The sequence below is a fragment of the Phascolarctos cinereus genome, unplaced genomic scaffold, assembly GCF_003287225.1.
Source record: "Phascolarctos cinereus isolate Bilbo 61053 unplaced genomic scaffold, phaCin_HiC Scaffold_1;HRSCAF=81, whole genome shotgun sequence".
In the NCBI taxonomy this organism is placed as follows: domain Eukaryota; kingdom Metazoa; phylum Chordata; class Mammalia; order Diprotodontia; family Phascolarctidae; genus Phascolarctos; species Phascolarctos cinereus.
In genome coordinates this window covers 57555187-57581719 of record NW_027555514.1, presented here as the reverse complement: position 1 = coordinate 57581719, position 26533 = coordinate 57555187, and the positions used below count along the sequence as shown (strand labels likewise).

The 26533-nt window shown below is 37.7% G+C and overlaps 1 protein-coding gene across 1 annotated transcript in view; it reads right to left on the bottom strand.

Annotated features, from left to right (window-relative positions):
• PLXDC2 (plexin domain containing 2) overlaps positions 1 to 26533 on the bottom strand; it is a 495943-nt gene that overhangs the window by 312890 nt on the left and 156520 nt on the right. Inside the window, 1 exon segment of the mRNA XM_020966887.2 lies at positions 5817 to 6028. Coding sequence (XP_020822546.1) covers positions 5817 to 6028 — 212 coding nt within the window.

Sequence of the window (26533 nt, the reverse complement as noted above, 5' to 3'; positions counted from 1 at the left end):
TAGTATCTTACCCACAATAGATACTGATGAAAACTTGTATGAATACAGCTATGGACTAGACACATGGTTTCTTTGGCATAGAGGAGTGATTTCAAATTCAAATAGAAACAAAGGCCCTAAATAAATCTAAAGAACCCTGTGGGTACCTACTGACTTAGAATACTACATATTGACATTATCTGTTTTTTTTTTTATATATTATTGTATATCTATGTTGCATTTTTATATATTTTGTTAAAGTATCCCCATTGTTTTTTTCATCTGGTGCCCACCATACTAATATTGCTGCCACATATTTGGTACCTCTTGTTACAGAGAATTCCCAAGTTTGGATTTCGTAGGTATAGAGAACTTCAAGATGAGGAAGTTTATCTGTCATTGCAGATAAACACTTTCTCTGCTGCTTAGAATCTTGATTGCCAAGAGTACTATGTTTGCCTAGAGTTTTCCAATCAGTATGTATCAGAGATGGGACTTGAACTCAGGTCTTCTTGGCTCTGAGGCCAGCTCTTTTTCCATCACCCCATGAATAATAATGATGAGATTAATAATAATGAGAGCTGGGGCAGCTGGTGGCACAGTGGATAGAGCACTGGCCCTGAAGTCAGGAGGACCTGAGTTCAAATCCAGCCTCAGACCAAACACTTGACACTTACTAGCTGTGTGACCCTGGGCAAGTCACTTAACCCCAATTGCCTAAAAAAAAAATAACAATAATGAGAGCTGATGTTTATTAGGCACTTTATATACATTATCAGCTCATTTGAACCACAAACCCATGAGATAGGTGCTACTCTGACCCTCATTTTACAGATAAGGAAATTAAGATTCAGCAACCTTCATAGCAACTCCAAAGTCCTGCAACTTCTAGTTGCAGAGAGTTCTAATTTATACTCATAAGAGACAGCATGGCTATTGTAGAGGGCAGGACTCAGAGGCAGGGCTCAAACTTGGGCTTTTCTGACTTTAGGGACAATTATTTTTCTTGTTTTTGTATAAATTGTTCTCCTGGTTCTGCTCACTTCACTTAGCATCAGTTCATACTAATATTCACAGGCTGACAAATCTCTTTTTTTTTTTTGTGAGAGCAGTTGGGGTTAAGTGACTTGGCCATAGTCACACAACTAGTGAGTGTTATGTGTCTGAGGCCAGATTTGAACTCAGGTCCTCCTGACTCCAGGGCCGGTTCTCTATCCATTGGACCACCTAGCTGCCCCAACATGTCTCCTTTTTGAGTAACTGATCAGAAGGTAGCTCCTTTCTCTTTCTTGTTAAGTAGTCACACATTCATGCAAACAGATGGCATACAAGAAACAACATAACATAAATCATCATTCAGGTCAAGAATGATATTTGCCAACTGCTAGTTTCTTGTTTATTCAACAGAAAATACAATTAGCCTCAAATTGAAAAAGATAACAAAAAATGTCATCTTTTGATGGCAGAAAGAAGGGGGGGGAAATCCACCTGTTCTATCAGTTAGCTGAATCCTTCTACTTGGATAAAAGGCTTTAAAACTCCTCCATTATCTGGGGTTGTACAGTATCACAGAGATGTGCTGCTCCTAAAGGAGGAGAAAAAACAGCCTCATCGGAGCTAGAATTCTTTCCTGCCAAATGTTGAGTATTCACTCCATTGACCCCTCGCTGTTGCTGTTTAGTGGACAAGGGTTACAAAGTCTAGACAGTGGTAAATTGGGGAGAATACACATTTGAATGCTATTCCGGCCTTGACCTCATAACCAGACAAATGAGTTTGAATGTAAGGCAGTCCGCATTCCTAGACTAAATAATTCCCATTCTTATCACTGGCAGTGGAAGCATTTGGAGGAAAGGACACTTGGAATCTTGGAAACCCACTGTTTCTATTAAGGCTATGCGATCATAATGCACATCCATTTCTTTCCCTTTGTGAAGTCAAATCAGGCAGAAGTGTGTACAACAAAAGAGGCAGCGATCTTCAAAGAGAGACATTGAGAGAGAGGCAGGTGACAAATACACTCTATGAAGCCCTGCCTCGGGACAAGATTTTTTTTTACTTCTTGCCAAAAGACATCACAAAGTCTGTCTGTCTGTGCGTGTATGTGTTGTTTTTGTTGATGTTATCCATTTCAAAATTAATAACATTACATGGTGTATCTCTGACAACAGAATGAAAAGAAAAACCTAATCACAAAAACCATGCATTTAGGAGTAACTAGGATTAAATTTTAGCTAGTTACAGTATTCCCCAAGGCAATGGAGTCAACTTCTTTTTTGAATTTGTGTAAATCTGCCCCAGTCTACAATAGTGAACACAAAGTCATGACTGGTTCTTTTGTTTTTCCTTTACTCTCAGCAGGATGCTAGTTCTGGACAGTGAAGAGAAGTGCTCACCTGTAAACTCTTAGATTTCGGAAACTATATTTTAGGTAAGCATTTGCTTAGAATAGAGTTTTCTCATTTACTTGACATAACAAAACCCCATACAACAGATGGGAAAAGAGCTGCCTGCATGCTCTTGGCTCTCTCCCCAGTGCATCCCTTTTTTTCAATTTACAATTCAACAACCATGGATTAAAGCATTAGAAATACAAAGAAAAAGAAATAAAACTAATCCTTGCCCTAATGGAAAAGTTTCTCAGAGAATGTGGCTTATGAGCTAAACCTTAAATGAAGCTAGGAGTTCTAAGAGGAATAAATGAAGAGCATGGGCATTCTAGGTACCTGAAACATCCTGGGCAGTGGTACAGTGGCAGGAGATAGAATCCTAAATACATCAGCAGAGCTGGAAGGTAGAGTTTGTGAAAAGGAGTAATATGGAATAACCCTAGAAAACTAGGTTGGAGTTGGATTCAGAAGGATTCTAAGCATCATTCAATCAACAAGTGTTAATTAAGTAATTGTTTGCAAAGCACTCAGCTAAACACTAGTGAAAAGGGAAGGAAGGAAGGAAGGAAGGAGGGAAGGAAGGAAGGAAGGAAGGAAGGAAGGAAGGAAGGAAGGAAGGAAGGAAGGAAGGAAGGAAGGAAGGAAGGAAGGAAGGAAGGAAAGAAGGAAGGAAAGAAGGGAGAAGGGAAGGAATGGAAGGAGGGAGGGAGAAAAAGACAGGCAAAGAAGGAAGGAAGGAAAGGAGGAAAGAAAGAGAAATACCACTTGTTATTAGACCATTCCATTCTAATGGGATGGGGAAGACAAAACTTATGTGTGTATGTATAGACGTGTATGGATGTATGTACCAACAAATATAATGCATCCAAAATGAATCTAGGACAGGTTTGAAAGTAGGAAGACCAGCATCTCAGAGAATGAGGGGTGACACAGCTTCATGTAGGAGGCGGCATTTAAAGAAAAGGAGTGATTCTGAGAGGTGGAGGTGAGAAAGAAACATGTACCAGGCACAGGGGATAACCCGTGCAAAGGTGTGGAGACTAGAGATAAAACACTGCTTAGGCAGAATAGCAACTACAACAATGTGGCTGTAGAAAGAATGAAAAAGAAGGGGGAGCAGCTGGGTGGTGCAGTGGATAGAGCACTGGCCCTGAAGTCAGGAGAACCTGAGTTCAAATCCAGCCTCAGACCAAACACTTGACACTTACTAGCTGGGTGACCCTGGGCAAGTCACTTAACCCCAATTGCCTAGAAAAGAAAAGAAAAGGAACTATGGTGTAAAGAACATTAAATCTCCAACTTGAAAGTATATATTGAAGGTAATAAGAAATCATTGGAGTTTATTGAGCAGGGGGTGACATGGTCAGTCCTAAACTTTAGGAAAGTCTCTTTGGTGACTATGAGTAGGCTAGATTGGAGAGGGAAGTGAGGCTTGAGGTAGAGAAACCCAATAGGAAGAGCAAAAGTCCAAGTGAGAGCTGATCAGGCTCTGAAGTAGGGCAGTACCTGTATGAATGGAGATAACAGGACAGACGTGAGAGACAACAGATGTGCAAATGATAATATCTGGCAAATATTTAGACCCATGGCAGGAGTATAATGCATTGAGGAGGACATAGCAGGCTACAGCTCTAAAAGACCAGAAGGATGATGGTTTCCTCAAAGGACATAGGGAAATTCTAAAAGAATAGGGTGTGTGTGTGTGTGTGTGTGTGTGTGTGTGTGTGTGTGTGTGTGTGACAGTGAGAGAGTGAGAGAGAGACAGAGAGACAGAGAGTGAGAGGGAGACAGAGAGAGACTGAGAGATGTAAGACAAGATGAGGAGCTCTATTTTGGATGTAGATAAGTTTGAAATGCCAAATGCGTATGGGAAGTCTTTTTTTTGCTAAAAGTCATTTCATAATGAGAGAGAGAGAGACAGTGAGAGAGAGAGAGAGAGAGAGAGAGAGAGAGAGAGAGAGAGAGAGAGAGAGAGAGAGAGAGAGAGAGAGAGAGAGAGGGAGAGAAGAGGAGAGAGAGAGAGAGAGGGAGAGAGAGAGAGAGAGAGGGAGAGAGAGAGGGAGAGAGAGAGAGATTGGGGCTGGATAATAAGAATGATCATTGAACCAGGAGATGAGGAGCCGTGCTGTCAGCACTAATGAGAGACAGTAAAGAGAGAAGAAGTCTTCGGTACACTGATAGTTAGTGGGTACACTCAGATAATGAATGAACCAAGGATACCAAGGTCTGTCAGACAGGTGAGAAGATCAGGAGATAGCAGTGTCAAGGAAACCCAGAAAGGATCAAAGATTCAAGAGGAGAGCGAGTCAACAGAGAATTAAAAAGGATGAGGCTTAAGAAGAGGCCATCAGATTTGGCAAACTTCTTAAGCTGAGAAATGCATTTTATCCTAAAGTCAATAGGGAACCACCAAATATTGTCAAATAGCAGAAACAGTCAGCCTGGCACCTGAGGAGGATCATTTTGGCAGCTATATGTAGGATTTACTACTAGAGTAAAGAAAGGCCAGCTTCTGGCCTGTTGGTTCAATTAGAGGGATGCTGCAAACAATCAGGTGAGAAGAGATGAGGGTTAGCACTGCAGGAGGTACACAGTCTGTAGAGACCACTGAGGTCATCCGATAAAGCCAAGTGATTTGCACAAAGGATTTTGTAAAATCTGCCAAGCATTTTTCCTTATTAAAAATTCTTAATTCTTCTGTCTTCTGGGGGGAAAACCAGACAGAAGATTTTGCCAATCATCAGGGGAAACAAAGTTGTAGCGCTATTTTCAGTACTCGTATTTTGTCTGCTTCTTTGTACGGAAACCCTTTACAAACGAAAACGGTATCGCAGACACGATAGGGCACACAAGAGAAAAGGATGTCGTTTTTCTAAAATTTAGAATCCTCTCCCACAGCCGTACAGGCTGGGTTTCTGGCAGAATGAATAAACTAATCTTCAAATTCATGAGGCAGATAATTTAGTTATTTGTTCTATTTCCTAGGCCAGCTTAGCTTTACAAAACGAAGGGAACGGACAGCAAAGTGTAGTATAAAGAAAACTCAGTTTCTAGCCTCACCTCTGCTCAGTCAAGTGTCAGAAACGCACTTCCTTTATGGGTCTCAGTTTCCTGAACTGAAAAATGAGGGGTCTGAGCTATATTAAATATTCTTTGAGGTCCCTTTTAGCTCAATGTTTCCATGACTCATCTTGAATAAGTAAGTCAATCCCATTCCTTCTAAATGGTTAACCTGTGATATAGGTATTTAGTATGAATTACAAAAGTCAAGTGTCCTGATGGATGCCTTGTAAGCTCCGTTAAAGTAGAGACTGTGTCATATATAGATATGTATAGCTATGACTCTACTGCTACCCACAACAGATAGCACCCAATAGACGATCAATCACTATTTGGTTAGTTTGAATGGCATAGATTGAATTTCAAATACTAAGAATATAGCTCTACCTCAATCTGTGTGTTGTTGTCACGTCCATCATCGAGGAGCAGATCCGTGAAGCCTCTCGGTTCCGATGAATCTTGACCCATACTTGCTCGGTTGGTGTCAATTGACTTGAGAGGCTCTGAGTTTCTTTTCCACCTGTGGCTGTATACATGTGAGTCTATGACCGCCTCCTCTTCTCCATGAGAAAAGCCATGGACAACTTCATAAAGCACATCTGTTTGGGGGGGGAAAGGTTGTTTTCTGTTAACAAAGAATTCATAATCGTTGTATGGGAGAAATCGATCAAAACAAACAAAAGCGTTTTTAGGTGCCATGTGGTAGGCATTGGCTAAGGAGGGAATACACTGCTCCAAATGAAATGTCTTCTTTTTGCTCACCGTGGAAAAAAAATAGAAATCCATCTTCTAACAGTAAAACAGTTTTACAATGATTATTCTTTGTACTTTTGTAACATTTTCTTGGTGGAATAATAGTAACACTACCGATAATAATTTAAAATATTAATCACTAGCATCTACCTAGCACTTACTATATGCCAGGTACCATCCTAGGCACTCTTTAATTATTCTTATTTGATCTTCACAACAACTCTGAGAGGTAGGTACTATTATTATCCCCCTTTTTATAGATGAAGAAAATGAAGGAAACAAATATTAAGTGACTTGCCTAAGGACACACAGCTAGGAAGGGAATTTAAAATCAAATCCTCCTGATTCCACATCTGACCTCCATCAGTGGACCACCTAGCTGCCCCAGTCATGGGTATAGAAGTCAATGACCAAAGAGTCCCTAAAATAGTTCACATTCATAACACAATATATTGCTCCCTTCCCCCAAAACTTGGTAAATAACTAGCCTCTTCTGCTGGTCCCAGGAAAACAAACTAGAACTGATAAAACCAGAAAAATTCAACCCGTAATGTTCAATTCGTTGGAAAACAGAAACCTTATAATATTCGCTTGCATGTCCCATTTTATGTCTATGAATTGTAATGAAAGACGAGGAATTAAAAAAAAGATGCATTTGGGTGAAATTATACATACCATCACTCTAGAAATAATTTTAGAATTTATCTTGTAAATTCTAACTTGATTCCCTGTCTGCCTAAGCAGTGAAACACTTCTGAGACGCTCCAGCAATGTGCGAGCTGCCCCCTTTCTTGTCCTGTCACCTAGGAGTACTATCAGAACAGTTAAGTATGACAGTGATGGGCGCCTATACAGAAATGGACCAGAAGGCAAGAAGATCAATCATAATGGTATTTCAAAGCCATCAGTGGGGACTGGCCCTGCTGACTTGGTTCATCTTGTACAACAGGAGGGAAAATTAGATTCAATCGCTGCTCCCAGTCTTTCATTTCAATAGGTCAGGGTATGCAGTTTCTTATCAAGAGGGACAAGCTCCCTCTCCCCAGTGATGTCCTCTTCACCTTACCAAAATATGATTTGACAGGCTTTACAACTGGTAGGTTGTAGGATCAAAAAGGGCTAAGAGAAGAGTGATTTAATTACAGCTGTGATCTTCCCCTAAGGCAAAAAACATTCCCAGAGATCAAAATGTGTTTAATACAGCCTATAATATCATTAGAATTGCTGTTTGAAGCCCCATTAATCAATCTAAGCCTACATTCATGGTCACAGGCTTAACGGCTCTCATTTTCTCCTTTCGGGAAAGGAAAGCTCTAATGGTGTCCCTCCTTTGGCCTGAAGACACAATATTCTCTCATTCCCCAGGAAATCAAATGGAAGTCCAGCTGCTGGTGTTCTGGTGACCACAGCAGAAAAAACAAAAGCACCCTGGCAAAGCAATCCCAGATAAGCTTTGACATGACCTGGGCCACGTTATTGGAGAAAGACCCATTTGAAGCTGTTTGCTTGCTCATCTATCAATTAAATGGTTATTTATTTGGCAAGCTTTTATCTAGCCAGGTAGGCCATTAGTGCCAGATGGGCAGTCCTGTCTTCATTAAGCTATACAGAGGACACAAAGAAAGCAGCAAATCATCATGGCCACCTTGTATCTTTTAATGCGATTAGAGGGAAATGGAGCAGGTAGGTGGTACACTGAATATAGTTTGGGGCCTGGAATCAGAAAGACTTGAGTTCAAAACCAGCTTCAGACACTTACTAACTGTGTGACGATGGGCTCAACCCTGTTTGCCTCAATTTCCCCATCTGTCAAATTAGCTGGAAAAGGAAATGGCAAACCACTCCACTATCTCTGCCAAGAAAACCCCAACGGACATAATAGAAATGACTGAACAACAAAACAAGATCAATAGAAAACATCTGGAGTTCAAAGATAAGAGCGTTACAAAGCAGATCAAAGAGCAGGGCTATCAATGGCATGGGATCAATGGAGCTTTGTCCCAGGGCATTTACATTTTAGGTAGGGTAGGGCAAGTTCCTTCTTTGTGGTAACTACCATTCCCAGACTTCTCCATCTAGACCTTGCACTGTCATACGTTATAATCATTCCCTGGGTCACCACCTCTAGGATTCCACTGCCATGACAACCTTATCCCAAGTCTTGCTTCCTCCCCACTCCCCTTTTCTGAAACAGTATAAAAGAGGTGGGGGAATTACTCCCTAAAAGACTAGTCACCAAGGAGAAGAATACATAAGCCATATTCCAGTAAAGAAGGAATGTCTCATTGCTCCACACTGAATCCTCTGTGTCTTTCTCATAAAAACATCTGAATTCACCTTTACCAAATAATTAGCTGTCAGAGACAGCTCTACCAGTGAATGAGCTCCTGCTCATAATTCCTTCCTGTGAGCTGGTTAACAAATCTGTAAAAGCCTTCCTCCTACATAAACTTGTGAGATGGTAACAAGTAATGCAAGAGGCTGCCTTGGAGAATGCAGGCGAGTATGGCATACATAACAGATCAGATCTTTGGTGTGTTTGCCATATGCAACAGAAATAATTCACAATGGATATTAAACACTAGACAATCCATTCATTTTCTTATTTGATAACAGATCATAGGAACTGCCAGAGTCTTTCAAAATACATTTCTCCTCCCCATATTGTAAGTGATTATATGTGTATATATATACTCAGGTATACATATATGATCACTGTTATCACTGTATATGAATGCATATGTATGTGTATGTTGACTCATACATGCATGTGTTTAAAAGTTATAGTGTATATTTGTATATCTACATGTGTATTCACTTATATGGTTACATGTATATATGTGTGTATATATTTAGTTCTAGATATCTAACCTATGGATTTCTGGATGTAGATACATACTCGGAGATATCTATAGGTAGATATATAGGTAGATAAATCAATAGGTATAGATATATACACACTAGATATCTATATCTATGTATAGCTATAACTATAACGATATATAAATATAGATATGTATAGACACATACATAGGCAGCTAGGTAGTGCAGTAGATAGAGTCCCACACCTGGAGCCAGGAAGACCTGAGTTCAAATCCAGCATCAGACACTTACTAGCTGTGTGACCCTGGTTGTGTCACTTAACCTCTGTGTACTCTAGCTTCCTCTTCTATAAAATGGAGATAATGATTGCAGTTACTTCCCAGAGTTATTACGAGGATAAAACTAGATAAATTAGATATTTGTAGAGCATTTTGCATAGAATACACACATGTGTATATAAGAATATACAACTGCCTATAACTGTATATAACAAATAGATAATTTTTATAGTACTTTAAAATGAACAAAGTGCTTTATATATAGTGCCTCATTTGAATCTTATGCCAACCCTATATGGTAGTTGCTATTATTATTCCTATTTTACCGAAGAGGAAATGGAGGTTCCAAGAGGTTATGGGATATGTGGAGGGTTCAACTGTGAGTGTCTGAGCAGGGATTTCAGACCCAGGCTTTCTTGACTCCAAGTCTGCCACTTTCTACTCACTAGGATTCCATAGCGCATGGCTCCTTGAGGCACGTTTGGTATGTCCCCAGTATTTCTTCAGCAGTTAAGGGGAACAAAAGCTGCATTTAAAGGAGAAGTATGAGTTTGGAGCAGAATGGGATTCTTATGTCTGTCATTTGAAAAAACAACAACAAAAAACCATTCTCTGCCTTCTCACTCCCAAGTCCTGCTTTTCAGAAAGAAGAAGCCTGATAAGATGCTTGGATGCTGAAGCCTGAACATTCAAGTCCTTTCTTTGTCATCATTCCTCATTGAATTTTGAATTCAGATCCAAGAAATCATTTTGACAAACTGTCTCATACCAGAAGAGAAAGCAGAAACCCAGAGGGTTCAAGCCTGAGGTTACCAAAAAAGTCTAGTGATAGCAACCAGACTTGAAATCAGTTCTATTGCCACCTTGTCTTCATTTTTTCTATTAAACCCTGATTTCTTTCTAGCTGAGGGTTAAAAAAAAAACCTTATTGGACTTTTCTGTCATGAATTTAGTAGTTTAACTGAGTGCTATTTGAGGGAGGAGAAGACTATTGAGCAGTCGTATTAAATAAATTTACATGGATTGAACTAATATCACAAGTTGGCAATTAATATTCAAACAATTAGATGATGAAAGGATCTCACTTCTCCTTTGTTGAATGTAAATATAAGATAAAACATTAGTCCTTTGCATAGAGTATGGGTAAATTGATGCTTAGGTAAGACATATAGCAAAAAAAAAGTCTGCATTAAATCTATAATAAATTCTGCGTTATCTAGAAACCTCTCTGAACATGTCCTTCTGGATATCTGAGTTTTCCAGTGAAAAATAAGTGATGACAGTAAGAGTAAAATGAGAGAGAGAGACAGACAGAAATACATATGTGTATGTGTGTATATATATATATATATATATATATATATATATATATATATATATATATATATATATATTTATGTGTGTGTGTATGTATATATGTACATATATTATATATATGGAGGATGATTATGTGTCTGTATTTGAGAAGTTTGTAGTCTTCTACTTTGCCGTTACACCATCTTTATTACAGTGTTCGACACTCTTGCTGATGCAAAATTCGACAAAAACTGCTGGGAAAACTGGAAAGCAGTTTGGCAGAAACTAGGCATAAATCAACATCTCATACCACAGACCAAGAGAATATCAAAATGGATAAATGATTTAGACATAAAGGATGATAGCATATGTAAATTAGGGAAGGACAGAGAAATGTACCTGTCATATCTACGGATAAGGCAAGTGTTTACGACCAAACAAAAAACAGAGAGAATAATGGGAAGTAAGATAGATAACTCTGATTACATGAAATTTAAAAAAAAAAGGTTTTGCATGATGAAAACCAATACAGCCAAAATTAGAAAGAAAACAAGAAACTGAGGGATAAAGGCCTCATTTCTCAAATGTATATGGAACTGAGTCAAATTTTTCAAAATAAGAGCCATTCCTTAATGGATAAATGGTTGCAGATTATGAACAGAAAATTTTCAGAAGATATTAAATCTATCAATAACCGTTGAAAAATGTTCTAATTCACTATTACTAGAGAAATACACATTAAGACAACTCTGAGGTACCAGCTCAGACCTATCAGATTAGGTAACATGACAGAAAAGGAAAATGACAAATGTTGGAGGGAATATGGAAAAATGGCAGTACTAATGCATTGTTGGTGGAGTCGTAAACTGATACAACTATTCTGGAGAATAATTTGGAGCTATGCCTAAGGGGCTATAAAAACTGTATACACCCTTTGACCCAACAATATGACTATTAAGTTTGTTTCCCAAAGAAATCAAAGGAAGAGGAAAAGGATCTATATAAACAAAAAATCTTTATAGCAGTTCCGTTTGTGGTGACAAAGAATTAGAAATTTTGAGGGGCTGCCCATTAACTAGGAAATGGCTGAAAAATTTATGGTATATAATTGTGATATATTGTGCTATAAGAAATAATGAGTAGGATGTTTCAGAAAAAACCTGGATAGACTTATATGAACAGATACAAGGTGAAGGGAGCAGAACCCGGAGAACACTGTAAACAGTAACAGCAATATTGTACAATGATCAAATGTGAATGAGTTAGTCATTCTCAGAGATACAATGATCCAAGATAATTCTGAAGGATTTAATGATGAAAAATCCTATCCACCTCCAGACAAAGAATGGATAGAGTTTCAATGCAGATAGAAGCATACATTTTTAAAATTTCATTTTTCCTGTTTTATCTTGTTTGTGTTTTCTTTTGCAACATTAATAATATGGAAATCTGTTTGCCATGACTTCTTATGTATAATCAATATGAAATTGCCTTCTCAAAAAGGGTGGAAGGTGGGAGGGAGGGAAAGAATTTTGGATCTCAATTTTTTTAAAAAAATAATTTTTACATATAAATGGAAAATAAATAAAATGTATCAAAATATTTGTTAGAAGTCTATCTAGAAGAGGGAGAGGGAGGGGAAGAATAAAGAGAGAAATTTAGGCAACATAAAACAAAAGACATCAATACAATTGGATTTTGAGAAAAGCTCTGTGTGATAAACAAGAAGAATCTCCTTAGATTTAAGAGCACTGACTTGTAGGACTGCTCAGACATCTGTTTTGTGGTGTTTATTGTATACTTCTTATATCTTTACTGTGCTCCCCATTGGTGAAGATGCTGGGTTTTTAAATGCTGATTTACTACTCTGTTCACATGATGTCAGTGGCTTGGTCATCAAAATGAAGACAGATATAATATTAGAAAGCTTGGATAACAGTTCCTGAATTTTAGGGCATGAACTCAACTTTTCTGATTATGTCATAGACCCTATGCATGAACCCCTTCACCAGAATGTTTTTCAATACATAAAATATATGGCTACTACTATAGGATTAAAAAGAAAACTGGTAGTATTGAAATGTAGTTATCAAAATAGTTTAAGTCTATGGACCTCATATTAAAACCCCTATTAAATCTTGAGAGAGTATGCATAAATATGAGATTAAAAACCTCGACTGGAGAAATGCCTTACAGTTTGGCTTTGCTACTTCATTTAAAAAAAAAGTACCAAACTGCTTTTTAAAAATCACCACCAAATGTTATACTTCAGAACCAGGAAAAAGGATTATGCACACAATGAATGATCATATTCTGACACTCCGCTATGGCACAAGGCAAAGCAACTCCATCCTTTCCTTTTACCAGACTGATTGAACAGATTATTTGTTTGTTTTCTACCTACTATATGTTAATTAAATTCATGATGGAATATTCTGATTAGTTCCATGATCATTTCCTCCAATTTATTTTGCTGTATTCTGGTTAATTAGACAGCCTGGAGAAAACATCAGTTATATCTGAGTCACTGATAGTAGTTTAAAAAAAAAGGCTTTAAAAGGGGATAAGAAAATATTTTTTCTTGCTCTTATTGTGATGTTCAGCTTGTACTCATTTAACACAGTCCTGGGATATTTCATTTAGTTAAAATGTCAGTGGAACTGTTACTGAAGCAGCTTCTAATTTACTCCATGTGACAAAATGGGAACTAAACTCCCAACAGTCTCCCAGTCAGTCTGAGACTGGAAACAGACCTGATATTCCTCCTCATAGACCTTGTAATTGTCAGTCAGTCAATCAGTCAGTAAAACATCTGGGTGCCTCCTAAGTATCAAGGGGGTGTGTTAAACAGTAGAGATATCAACTAAGACAGAAGAGAGTCTCTACTCCCCAGGATCTCTCAGTCTAAAAGGGGAGCTGCCACCATCACCACCATCATCGCCATCAATGTCATCACTGTCCTCACCACCATAATCACGGTCATCACCATCATCATACAAACATTTATCTAGTGCTTGCTATGTGCCTGGAATTGTGCTTAAACACTTACAATCATTATCTCCTTTCATCTTCACAACTCTGGGAGGCAGGGGCTTTTATTATAGCCTTTTTTCAGATGGGGAAACTGAGGCAAAAAGAGGTTCAGTGACTATGTACAAATAAGATAATAGGTAAAATATAGATTAGAATTCAGGAGGATAAGGCAGGATTTTAGCTAAGACTGGAAGGAAACTAGACAAGCCAGGAAGTAGATATGAGTAAGGAGAGAATTCCAGGCACGGAGGAGAGCCAGTGACAGTTCCTAGAGCCAGGAGACAAAGTATCTCATTTCAGAAACAGCAAAGAAGCCAGTGTCACTGGACTGCCATAGATGGAGGTGGAGGGGAGGATGTGCAAGAAGATTGGAAAGGTTGTGGGACTGGGGTGGGTGGAGTTATAGAGGCCTTTGAATGCCAAACAGGATTTTATATTTGATACTAGATGTGATAGAGAAATATTAAAATATTTTGAGAGTGTCTGTGCATGTAACATGATCAGGCCTACTCTTTAGGATTATCACTTTGGCAGTAGAGTAGAAGACGGAATAGAGTGAGAAAAGACCTGTTCTGAGATGTATGCTAAAAAAATGTAAAAAAAATGCAGGAGGAAGACGGCTAATTTATGGTAGATGTGATTCAGTATCTTGCCTTAATGATTTCATTTTTAGATTCCACAGATGAAATAATGGACCCAGATTTCCTTTTTCTCAGTTCTACATGAGTCATTTGGTCAAAAATAAAAACAACAACAACTTCAAGAATCAAAAAATGTCAGCTGGGTGCACACAAAGCATATACTACAGGAATATAGCTTTATCTTGCATATGTCACCACTACATCTTTGGACAAGGATTGTGGGCTATATGATAGAAATAAGTAGAGGTTTCAAACTATGCCATTAATTCACCAAAAAAAAAATACCTAGACTATTCATTGAAATGTTATCATCTTTGCGACCATACTAGGCCCTCAGCCCCCTTGCTTAGACTGAGATGGACATTACCGAATACAGTTAACATTCTTATAGCATCTGAGAAATGCTTACAAAATTTACCTCCCTCTCCCTCCAACCCCTCTACCTCCATTGAGAAGGCAAGAAACACAATACCCATCATACATATAAGATCATGCAAAACATGTTCTCACATGAGCCATTCAAAAAGCATTTAATAAGCATCTACTATTAAGTCAAGTTGTTCACAGGACCATGAAGGTACAGAAATAAAATGGAAATCGGTTCTGCCTTCAAGTCTCTTAACCTTTTTTTAGGTCTCAATATCCTGATTGGTAAAATGAGGGGGTCTAGACTAAATGGGCTCTAAGACCCATTTCAGATCTAAATTTGTGATCTTTAGCTTTATGGTTCCGCTTCCAACATCCTACAGCTTAGTCAAACTGGGTTTCTTCCCGCTCCTCACATTTATGGCATTTCATCTCCTATCTCCACACCTGTGCAATGGTCCGCCCCCATACACTCTCTCCCTACTCATACATCATAGAATTTACTTCCTCAAAGACAAAGGTCCTCAAGTGCTACCTTCCATATCAATCCTTTCCTTGAACTCCCTTAACCCCCGACCCCTTTGTACTACTAACACTATTCCTCTCTAAACTACCATTGATTTATAATCTATATACTTATACATGAAAATGGCTCCCTGAACAGTGTGTCAAGTTTTTGAGAGCAAAGACTTTTCATTTTTGTCTTGGTATCTCAAATAGCAAGCACAGTTGTCTATTACATAGTGGAGACTTAATAAAGAACTGTTTTTTGACTGATACGATTTTAAATGATCTGTCCATATCACGGTATATAGGACATTATGACCCACAGCTCTGAAATTGGTCCGTCTGGCGTTGGCATTGAAGCAGCCATCTTTTCTCCTTAAAATTTCAATCATACTTCTGGGTACTGGGGGAAAGAGAGTTCAGAGAAGGAAGGAGCAAGGCTAGCAACAAGATGACAAATTTATAAAAAATAAAAAGTCCACTTATCTGAGATGAGCTGGACTCAATAAATGGTTCATAGTCTGAGTTCAGTAACACTTATGACTGTAGTTGATCATCTTTGCCCACTTCAGTCAATGAAGAAATAGTATAAATGGGATTGAAGAATAAATGCCCATAACGGGCAAATTGCAAAGACATGAAGTGGAAACATTTCAAGTTAAAAATGGAAAATCAGGAGAATGACTACCAACGTCTCTGCCTCTGTAGAATACAGCGTGTATGAGGCAATTATGTTAGAGTCCCCCTGTACAAATCAGTGGGCCCGATCTGAGTGGTGAGGAAGGACTGGAGACCCTTGACTCACATTTCTGTTACAAAGGCTCTTTCAGAGGATTTAAGTAGAATGAATAAGGGTCATTCTTGGTGCTTCTGCAGGTGCTCTATTGCTCTCTTCTGTCCCCTTGCCTCCTATCTTTATCCAAAGAATCTTCTCCTATTGGCCATCCTTCCATGCATATGAAAATATCCAAAAAGTCTTAGGGTAGTTTTACTTTTAAACTGTAATAATTTAAGCATTAAACTAAAATATAATCGCACTTCTCTTTCCTTGATTTTGTGCCATTTATGGCGATCTATTTACCTTAAGGACATTCAAGTTTAAGAAGTCAGTATGCCTTTGAGTACTATCATTTAGGAAATTATTGTTCTAATCCGCAAAATGGGAAGGAATTCCTTTCCTTAAGCCAGGCTGAAATGAAACATTATGTAAGAGACTGGAAGGCATTTTAGCCACAGATCATCTAGTCTAACCTCATTTTGCCCACGATGAGGTCTACGGAGATGAAGTCATACAATCACAGAATCTTAGATTTAGAGCTGAAAAGGATTTTAATGGGCATGGATTCCCACATCCTAATTTTACAGCTGAAAAAATAGAGGGCCAGACAGGTTAAGAGACTTGTTCAGAATCACACAGCTAGTAAGTGCCAGGCAAAATCCAAATGCAGGTTTTCCTGACTCTGCGTCCACTGATCTATCTAGATTCTAAGTAGATTCCATCTAGATTCTAAGTCAGTAGCACTACCTCCTGCTAAACTGTAATCATTTTTGGTTTCCTAAGTATGTTTCTGCAAGTGGACCTCTGTGGGGGAAATACATACACCTTTTAATTAATTCTGAATAATATCACTTATAGATTTTGTTTAATATAACCTAAATAGCTTCATGATCATACCACTATAATATTTAGTTTTAATTTTGTATCTGTAAAAGTATATATTTTGGGGCTGGTTGGTTACAGGATGCAATTAAAAAGAAAAAAAAAACTATCACCATTTATCAGAACGTACCAAATAATGAGATACTGGAATGATTTTGCCATTTCCTTCTCCAGTTCATTTTACAGATGAGGAAACTGAAGCAAATAGGGTTAAGTGATTTTCTCAGGGTCACATAGCAAATAAGTGTCCCAAGGCCACATCTGAATTCACAAAGCTGAGCGATCGTGACTCCACTGTGCCTATCTACTGTGCCACCTAGCTACATAAGCAACACCAAATAATGGGAAGAACAATCAGTTACTTTAAGATGCTGTCATCCACAGATGCATTGTAGGGAAGGCTATTTTAGGGAAAAAAATAAGTTTTCAATTTAAGACAAACCCCAGTGGTCAACAGAGTGGTGGGATCTACCAGGCCTGGGTACACAGGAATTAGTAAAGGGAAATGCCTTGCATGGAAAATATTCTGCCTCTTGAGAAGAACATGACTGTTTACCAGAGTTGGTCAGAAGTCCTAAATTCTTATGATGGTGTGGCGTCAAAGAGAATCTCAAACTTTTTTTCAGAACCAAAGCAGTGATAACTTACAGTAAAGTAAACCTGCCGTAGGTACCACATAATGCAACAATTTCTTCAGTAGGAATGCCTCATTTAATAATCAACTACACCATATAATAACCCCTTATTTGAACCCAATCACATATGACCTATAAGCCACTCCCTTCTTACAACTCTAATCCCAAAATTTATTTCCCAATTTAGAAATGAGAATCCGTCAACTGTAACTAGATACTTTTATTAAAATTCTCTAGGGTCAGAACACATGTATAATACCGTACTGATTCCTTACAAACACATTAAAAAGGACAGTGAAAAAAGTCAGAACATATCCAAAAGAGAAAGAAGATAAAATGCAATACCTTAAAATCAGGCCTGAATAGCTTATTCTCCCAATTGCCCTCAGTGTGGCTACTTGCCCAGGTGAAGGATTCTTGTAGTTGGATATGAAGCCATCCTTCTCTAAGAACAAGGATAGGGACTAATTTAGAGACAAACTGAAGTCAAGAGACTTTCCTGGTTGATTACCATATCATCACCTTAGTTTATATAACATCATCTTCAATGTCATTTCCAATATATCCAACTTCTTAGAAGATGATAAGAAGAGGCATCATATCTGGTACGTACTCTATGAGAACAGTATAAATTGAATATTATTTTAAATTTTCTGAAGGCCTTGTTCAACCACAAGAAGTAATTTTCTCCCCTGACTTATTCAATTTCTTACTTTTTCAAGGCCAATTAAGTGAACTGTTTTTTTAAGAACCTGAGAATTACCAAGTAATAGACCAACACGCTTCATTTGAATGTCCTACTATTCAATTTGAGATAGGCCTAGTGATAATCAGAGGCTAAGACTGGTGCTAATGAATATTAAGGCCAACTGAAGAGCAAGGATGTCAAAAAAAAAATTACTTACAAGAACCACAATAGAATGCTTCACACCACACTGACATTCCCCCACTGTGATTCAATGGGCTGCTCTTTATATACAGAGAAGACACTTAACTCACTTTCAAGAAAAAAGCTTTTTTTATTTTAAATTTTGCAGTAGTAGTGAAAAGTGTACACTCACTCATCTATCCACAGCCCAAGAATTAGCCACAATGAGAGGAGAAAACTACATTCAATTCAATGTGATCCCCTCCTCCCAAAATTATTGAAGTCCTACTGTGTGCAAGACACTGCATTAGGCACGGGAGGAATACAAAGACAAAAATAAATAGTCCCTGCCTTCAGGAACCTAATTCCTACTTGGAAGATATGACACATATAGAGATAAATAAATGCAAAGTAGTTTGGAGAGGGGAAACTGAGAAGATACCTCAGAAGGGGCCACATCTTAAAGAAAATTATGGTTTTATTTTGCTATGTATGAGTAATCTTACTTCTCTAGCATCATTTGACCATTGTCAATGTGAGTCAATCTAGGACAAGTCTACATGTATAACATCTTTCATAAGATTCTCTCCTACAAAGTCCATAAACCTGTTACGGTCTCTACAGGATGATAGAATCTAAGCGTTAAGAGCTGTGAGTCATTCCTCTTGTGAAGAACAGGTGCTTCTCCTTACGGAGTCAAGAAAAAATGTGTTTTATTTTTGATGGTACTAAAGAAAAAAAAAAGGAAGGTAAAGGGAAACCTTTCTTGTGAGAACTGTTTTTGCTGTTCTGTCCTAAAGCGACATTATAAAGATGACTCTGTGAAAAATCATTTAGGAATTAGCAGCTTTTCAGGAAAGACTTTCCTGAGATGAAAAGAACAAAAAGTTAAATATAACATTCCCTGAGAGACTGCTTAAGTTTTATTTTTATCTGAAATGCCAAAAAGTTTCTTGAGAGACCTCAGTCTAGGGGTTCTTTAGCTGAAGGCCATAAATTATTTTTTATAAATGTGCTGTGCAAACTTTATTTCAATATAACTGATTTCCTTTGTAATCTTATTTTTGTTTATTTAATCATAGGAAATTAAAGGATTTAGTATATTGAAATATGATTGCTATTGGGAAAGAAATGTTTTATACACTTCAGTAAATAAATAATATTAAATGTACTGTGATAAGGGTTTCAGCCAACTTAATATTTAAGGAAAACATTGAAATTTCTTTAGCTAGCAATACAATGCCAAAAAAAATTCATGTGTGATCCAAGAGTCAGGAAGGGTGAAATAAAAAATAGATATTGAATGAAGTAAAGAGTAATCTACAAATGAATATAGTCCACTTCATCAACCCTGCTATATTTCACAAAACTGAGACATAAGATTAGCATTTCAGCTCATTGAAGCCTCGTTTCAGACTCTAGACATCAAATTTCTTTGTTTTGAAATGGACAAGAATGTAATTTTCTTAAAATGGAGAGAAATGCTTCATTAAAATTTAAATAGTAATATTAAATATAGGTATATCCACATAGCTTAGACTCTTAAAAATGAAGTTGACTAAAGAACTTCAAGTGTTATGGGATAACTGGATTCTAGTATTACTCTCCTAGACAGCATTCTCTAATTAAATTGCATGATTGCATATATTTATGCTGATTACATAATTTGACTAACTTTGTAAATAAACCACAATCAACAAAATTACTTTAAAAAACCCAACACACATATAAGGAAATTAGGACTCAAAAAACTTAGCAAAATTAGTTTTCTTCCCCTGAATTCATTTCCCAAATCACAAATGACTTCAACAATGGAGTAAGCAATCCATGGATTACAAAACCGTTATTCCCAAACCACTATGTCTGGCCTTTGTAGAGGGCTCTGGCTCCTTTCAGGTGATTTTCTAGATTTTGAACATATTTCAAAGTTGCAAGTTACCCTTATCCTTCAGATACTATTTTCTGATTTTTCTTCTTGCTCTTTCTGGGAAATAATCCCCAGATTAGTATGTCAGGTTATGAACTCAGGGAATTCTGACATTAACAAGTGATTGGTAATGGTGGTGATGAGGGAAACTAGCATTTATATAGCACTTCAAGGTGTGCAAAACACTTTACAAAAATTATTTCAATTGATACTTTCAACAACCCTGGGAGGCAGGTGCTAGTATGTCTATTTTGCAGATGAAAAGACGAAGTTAAAGAGTAGTTAAGTCACTTGCTCAGGGGCAGACAACTAGTAATAGTCTGAGGCAGGATTTGAATCCACATCTCACTGACTCCAAATCCAGAGCTCTAACCATTGCACATACTAGCTGGCTAAAGGGGTGTGTCTCACTTTAGGTAGAAATACAAGCACACACAAATCACTGAGTAAAGGATAGAATCAAAGAAAATTGATGGCAAAAAAAGGTTAATGTTGAGAAAGAATGAGGTAGACAGACATAACACTAGATACATTAGTATTCTCACGATGTCTAAGAAAGAATTGTTAGGCCCCTTGTGGAAAACTTTTGGATAAGAGTCCGACAGGATGCGTTGGCATGGATAACACACAATCTGCATCACTGATGGAAATAAACACAGCAATAAGATCACAAAACCCTTGGAGCTTCTGATTACAAACATTTGGACTTATTCCCAAACCACAAAAGTGGAGGTGAGTGATTGCATACATCTATATCCATAGTTTACATATGTATATAACATTTAAATCACAAAATCACATTAAAATAGAAAAAAAAAGGACATTTTGAACATTACTTTATTTGCCCAAATGCTTGCCACAACTATGTGCATTCAGAAAATATCAGGCATTTGAATTCATGGATGCCAATTTACACAGAATCTCCATACATCCTGCTTACAAAATGTTTCACCTTCCATATCACGGTCTGTAATCTCCCTATGTGAAGTTCTTCCTCAAGAAGAAAAAGAAAGTCCAGGCTGACAGACTCACCTGTCTGTCTGTGGGAGAGCAAACACACAGAAGACAAAACGCCCTCTGGGAGAACCTACAAGTCTGAAACATTTCATTGCCTGTTATGTTACTGCTCTGGAGAATCTCCTAGCTCTGTCAGACTACAGACTCAAGAGGCTGGCTGCCCCTCAGGTAGAGCCGATTTTGCCTCCTTAGCTCTGGCTGGAAAATTTCTTACACTGAACCAGTTACGCGAATCAACTGATGAACTACATTGTCACCTACTCCTATATATTAGAAGATAACAAGTATATAACACTCTAATTAAACTACTTTGATAATACCTAGAAATAGTTGCTGGCATCAGCAAAATAAAAAGCCTCTTAGGAATTGTCGTGATATAGGCCAGCGTTTTTGAGTTTTATGGCAAAAGTTAAATTGTTTTGGCAAATCTCTAAGTCTTTGTGATAAAAATCTAAAACCACATTCATTTGCTAGGTGTGGTAGCTTACACCTCTTACCTCCTGCTGCTGAATAGGCTGAGATTAATGGAACACTTGAGTTCAGGAGTTTGGAACTACAGTAGTTCTCAACTATGATCAGATGTCTGCACCATGTCTGGAACCCATATGGTGAGCCCCTGGGTCTGAGTGAGTGAGTGAGAGAGAGAGAGAGAGAGAGACAGAGACAGAGAGAGACAGAGAGAGACAGAGAAACAGAGAGAAAGACAGAGAGACTGTATGTGGGTGTGTTTGGGTGTGGGTGTGTTTGGGTGTGGATGTGTTTGGGTGTGGGCGTGTAACCAGGCTACCCACATGGGTAGGGGAAGCAACTCAAATGAGAAATGGAGCAGAAAAAGCTCCCATGCCAATCAGTAGTGTGATCAGGACTATGAGTGCTCACTACCCTTCCAGCTTGGAAAAGCAGCCTCAAACATATAACAGATACACTCTTAACTTTCCAGTGTTCTGCTTCTAGAACACATTGTCTACAGTTCTGATGGCATTTCATTTCTAAGCCAGTTGGTTGTTAGTCATGTTCCTTATAGATTTCTATACTGCTGGACATCTCTATCTCCCATGCCACCCGGGGGCGGGGGGACTTCTATACCTATGATTTCATCACTGTAGGGAACTCCGTAATGAGAAAACTCCCTCCTATAAATGTAGCTTAGCAATCCTTTCATGACTTAAGCGTCTTAGAGTGTTGCCTACACCCTGAAAGGCTAAGTGACTTAAGACTAGAACTGTATATGCTATGCCTCACTGTCTCTCCAAATACAGATTTATGAAATTAAAACTAATTTTGACATTGGCCAAAAATAATTTGACCTTTGTCATAAGTCTTAAAAGTGTTGGCTAACATCATGGCAATTCAAGCAAGTCTTAGTGTTTTGCTGAAAATTATTTGAATGTATTACCAAACAGTGAGCTAAATTTGTATATTTTGGACTTCTTAATATATTATGGATTGTAAACTATGTTAAACATATCATTTTAACATCTTTAGCGTTCACTTGAAATGTATTCACTATAAAATCCACTGTCAAGTAGATATTTAGAATTAGTTCAGGCAATATTCTTTGGCCCACTGTTTTCCTCATCACTTATGGCTCCAGTTCATGGTCCATTTGCAGTGAATACTGGTGGATTATCTCAAGGGACTCTCCATTCAACCAAGAATCAAGATTGGAAAAAGAATTTCTCGCAAACTTTAATTTTTCCTATATGAACTGTTAGGTTGATCACTTTTTAGTTGTCATGGCTCTCTATAGCATCCACATATATTTATCAGTTAGCTTTAAAAAGCAAAAGACCATAGATTTAGAGCTGATTTTCTAGCCCAGTACTCTTCTCTCCAATACTCTTTAGTCAAATTTTACAGATGAGGAAAACTGGGGTCTAAAGAATTGAAGTGGATTTACTCAAGGTCACCCAGGTAATTAGTAAGTGACATGGTCAGGATTTAAACCCTGAAAATCCAACTGTTGTTCCTTTTTTGCATCACAATAGCATGTTGGGAAGGGAGAGATTATTCCCAACTGGAAAGAGATTGTCCAAATATGATCTTGCTGAACTTCATGCAAACAATGAGACTTTTTGTCAGTTACATCAAGTGTTTCATCTTTCTCAGACCATCATTTGTAAATTAATATCAATTTTCTATTCCTAGGGAAAATATTTTATATTTGAAGTGGCAGATGAATGGCATGTACAACATAGCACTAGACAGCCAGGGTGGTTGTTCATAGGATAAGGATATGGGGGCATGAAGTGATGGCAGTCATCATTTGCTGCACTGTCAATGTCCCTGAATAGCTCTATAGCTGTCTTCAAAGACTTCCAAGAAAGGAGTTGTGACTAAGGATGGGGACTTTCCCTGTTAAAATGGGAAGATATTCCTATTTTTGCAGTAGCATAAGAAAGCTGTATTCCCCAGCTGACACGGGCATCCTATCCCTGGAGCTAATGACATACATCAGCTGACAACCTGAGAAGGCTGCTTTGCTAGCAGCTGGGAGATAAACTCCTTTTCTCCTTCACTGGGTTTCAGCCTGAATAGAACCGAGGGCAGAGAGGCTCTCTCTTTCTCCTTGCTTCGTTGTTAGTAAGGACATTTCTGATGCCCTCTGTATTAAAAGAGTAGAATTGAGTTTCCTGTTTTCTCCACTATATTCCTCCCTACCTCCCTTAAAAACATATCACCATAAAAACGGTATTCAACTCAGTCGACAAGACCTAGGACATAAAGCAGTTAAGAAAAAAATGCCTCAATTTGTTTCAGTCAATTACACATTGTTTATTGAAGCTATGTTTAGTGATGTCTGGAAATATAGAATCAGATTATGATGATTTCATACGATCATAAATTCAATTCCTGAGTTTTCTCTTTTCTTTTTCCTACCAGAAGAACATCACCCCTTAGAGATCCCAACAGATAAGCCTGGCTAACTCTGGATTTTGAATACTGTTTCAAATAGTCAAGCTACTGAAGCAGGAAAACTGCAGCATATTGAAACTCTGCTGAATAGATATTTCTTGTATTTAATGCAGAAAGGAAACTTACTGGGGAATTTTGTATCTCCAGTAATTAGTCCAATGCCAGACATATAACACTACCCTACCATAGTGCCTGACACCTGGTAAGTTCCTTAGTAAATATTTGTTGATTTGTTGATTAATGAATGCTTGTCAATTTAATCAGGCCCAGTCAGAAATACAGTAATATGTTACTAACATGTTATTAAAAGGATAAGATCTAGGTTAGGAAATATCAGAGCCAAAGTCTGAATTCAGGCCATAAGTCTCCATTCCAATGTCCTTTACATTGTATCACACTGGTAACTCAATCAGTTTAAAAAACTCATTATATCTAATCCACTCAACTCAAGAAAGTGGTATCTTAGAAATGTTATCAGAAAAGTTAAAATCACCAAGATACTATGTTTAAAAGGAGATGAATCCTCAGTTACCTGCAAACTGGAAACTACCCCAGGGTTCCTAGAAAACTGAGATTGCGTTGTATAAGCCAAATTAAAATCAACCAGAGTTACACAGAAACTTATGATAACACCAAGATAAAGTTTATTTACTTCATTCCAGTTTCATAGAAAACTCTGACCCCATACTGTGACTGTTTAAGGATAAACCCAGATGATTGGTCCTTTTACAATTTTCACAATGTATAGTGATTCTCAGTTTCTTGTACATCATAAGCATCAGGATGTTAATTCAATAAGCCTCCAAATTAGTAAATGAAGTTATCACTCAGTATACAATTCGCCTTGACAGGAAGGGATTTTAAAGTATTATTTTATTCTCAATGATGTACACTACACATAAGATACCTTGGGGGGTAACAACTGGACCTGTGATTTCATTGGTACAGGGAACTCTTACATTAGTAGAGTTCTTTCTCCACCAATGTAGATCAAGAACGTATTTGCAATTTCTGAGTTTCTAGAGCACTGAGTTTCAATGATTTGCTAATGGTTACACAGCCTGCAGAAGAATTAAACCCAGGTTTTTCTGGATTCAAGATGGCCTCTTTACTCACTAAAACCTCCTACTTCTTTTAGGGTGAACATAGAAACAAAAGGAAATCAGAAGTTCAACAATTTTCAACCAGTTTTGATTGACGTGTTGTGGTGATCTGGATAATGATGTCTTATGTGACAGTTTTTACCTTAGGATTTCAAGTGTTTTAATTCCAACCACTTTCTCTGCTCTTTTGACTTGATTTACCATAACAGGGAGTAAAGCAAGCCAACAAACAAGAAATCCTGTTTTACATGAGTGAAAAATGGTTTCTCGGTGGTTTGTGCATTTTATGTGAGATGGAAAAATGATAACTTGCGATAAATATAGTAAGGAAAATTAGTTTTAAGCTTTGCAGATTTGTATGAAGGTTGTGAAAGCATAGTTCCATTTCATGTGGAGAAACTCATATTATGAAAGTAATTAGCTTCTATTTGTAGTTATTAATTTATTAAATACTGCATCTGTGTGGAGTTAGGGTGTGCAGTTGATAACATGGTGGAGACCTGGGTTTGAATCTTCCCTTTAAGATTTGCCAGCTTTGCAATCATGGGCATATTACAACCTCTGTGAGCCCGAGTTTCCTTATCTGTAAGATGGGGGCAGATAGGTAGCACTATAGTGCATACAGCACTAGGCTTCAAGTCAGGAAGACCCATCTTTGTGAGTTCAAATCTGGCCTCAGACACTTACTATACGACCATGGGCAAGTCACTTAATCCCATTGGCCTCACTTTCTTCATCTGTAAGATGAGCTAGAGAAGGAAAGCAAAAACCACTCTAGTATCTTTGCCAAGAAAACCCCAAATGGAGTCATGAAGAGTCACACACACCTGAAAAAACAACAACAAAAATGGGTATAATATCTGTAAATTTCTACTTCTCCAGACTACACATGAGCCGAAGTCCGTCAAGTTTATTTCAAACTTCAAAGTGTTACATGCATTTGAATTATTATGTAGATCTTTCCAATAAAACATTTCGTCAAAATATCTGCATCAAATATCAAATTCAAATTTCTTGAATAAAATTGGTAGGAGTGGATCATAAAAATAATCAGACTAAAAAAGCAGTGGGCTCTTCTACCCTTGGTTAAGGCCAAGCAGAAGAAATTCTATAATACCATAGAATAACTATCACTGACATGACATGAGAGAACAACAACCCTTGGAAGTATTCTAAGTAACTCAAGAGTAGATTAGAATAATAGGTGGAACCTTCATTTCCCCAATACCACAACAAACTCTGAGGGGGGGGGCTATTACTGGGAAAAGAAGTATTGAAAAG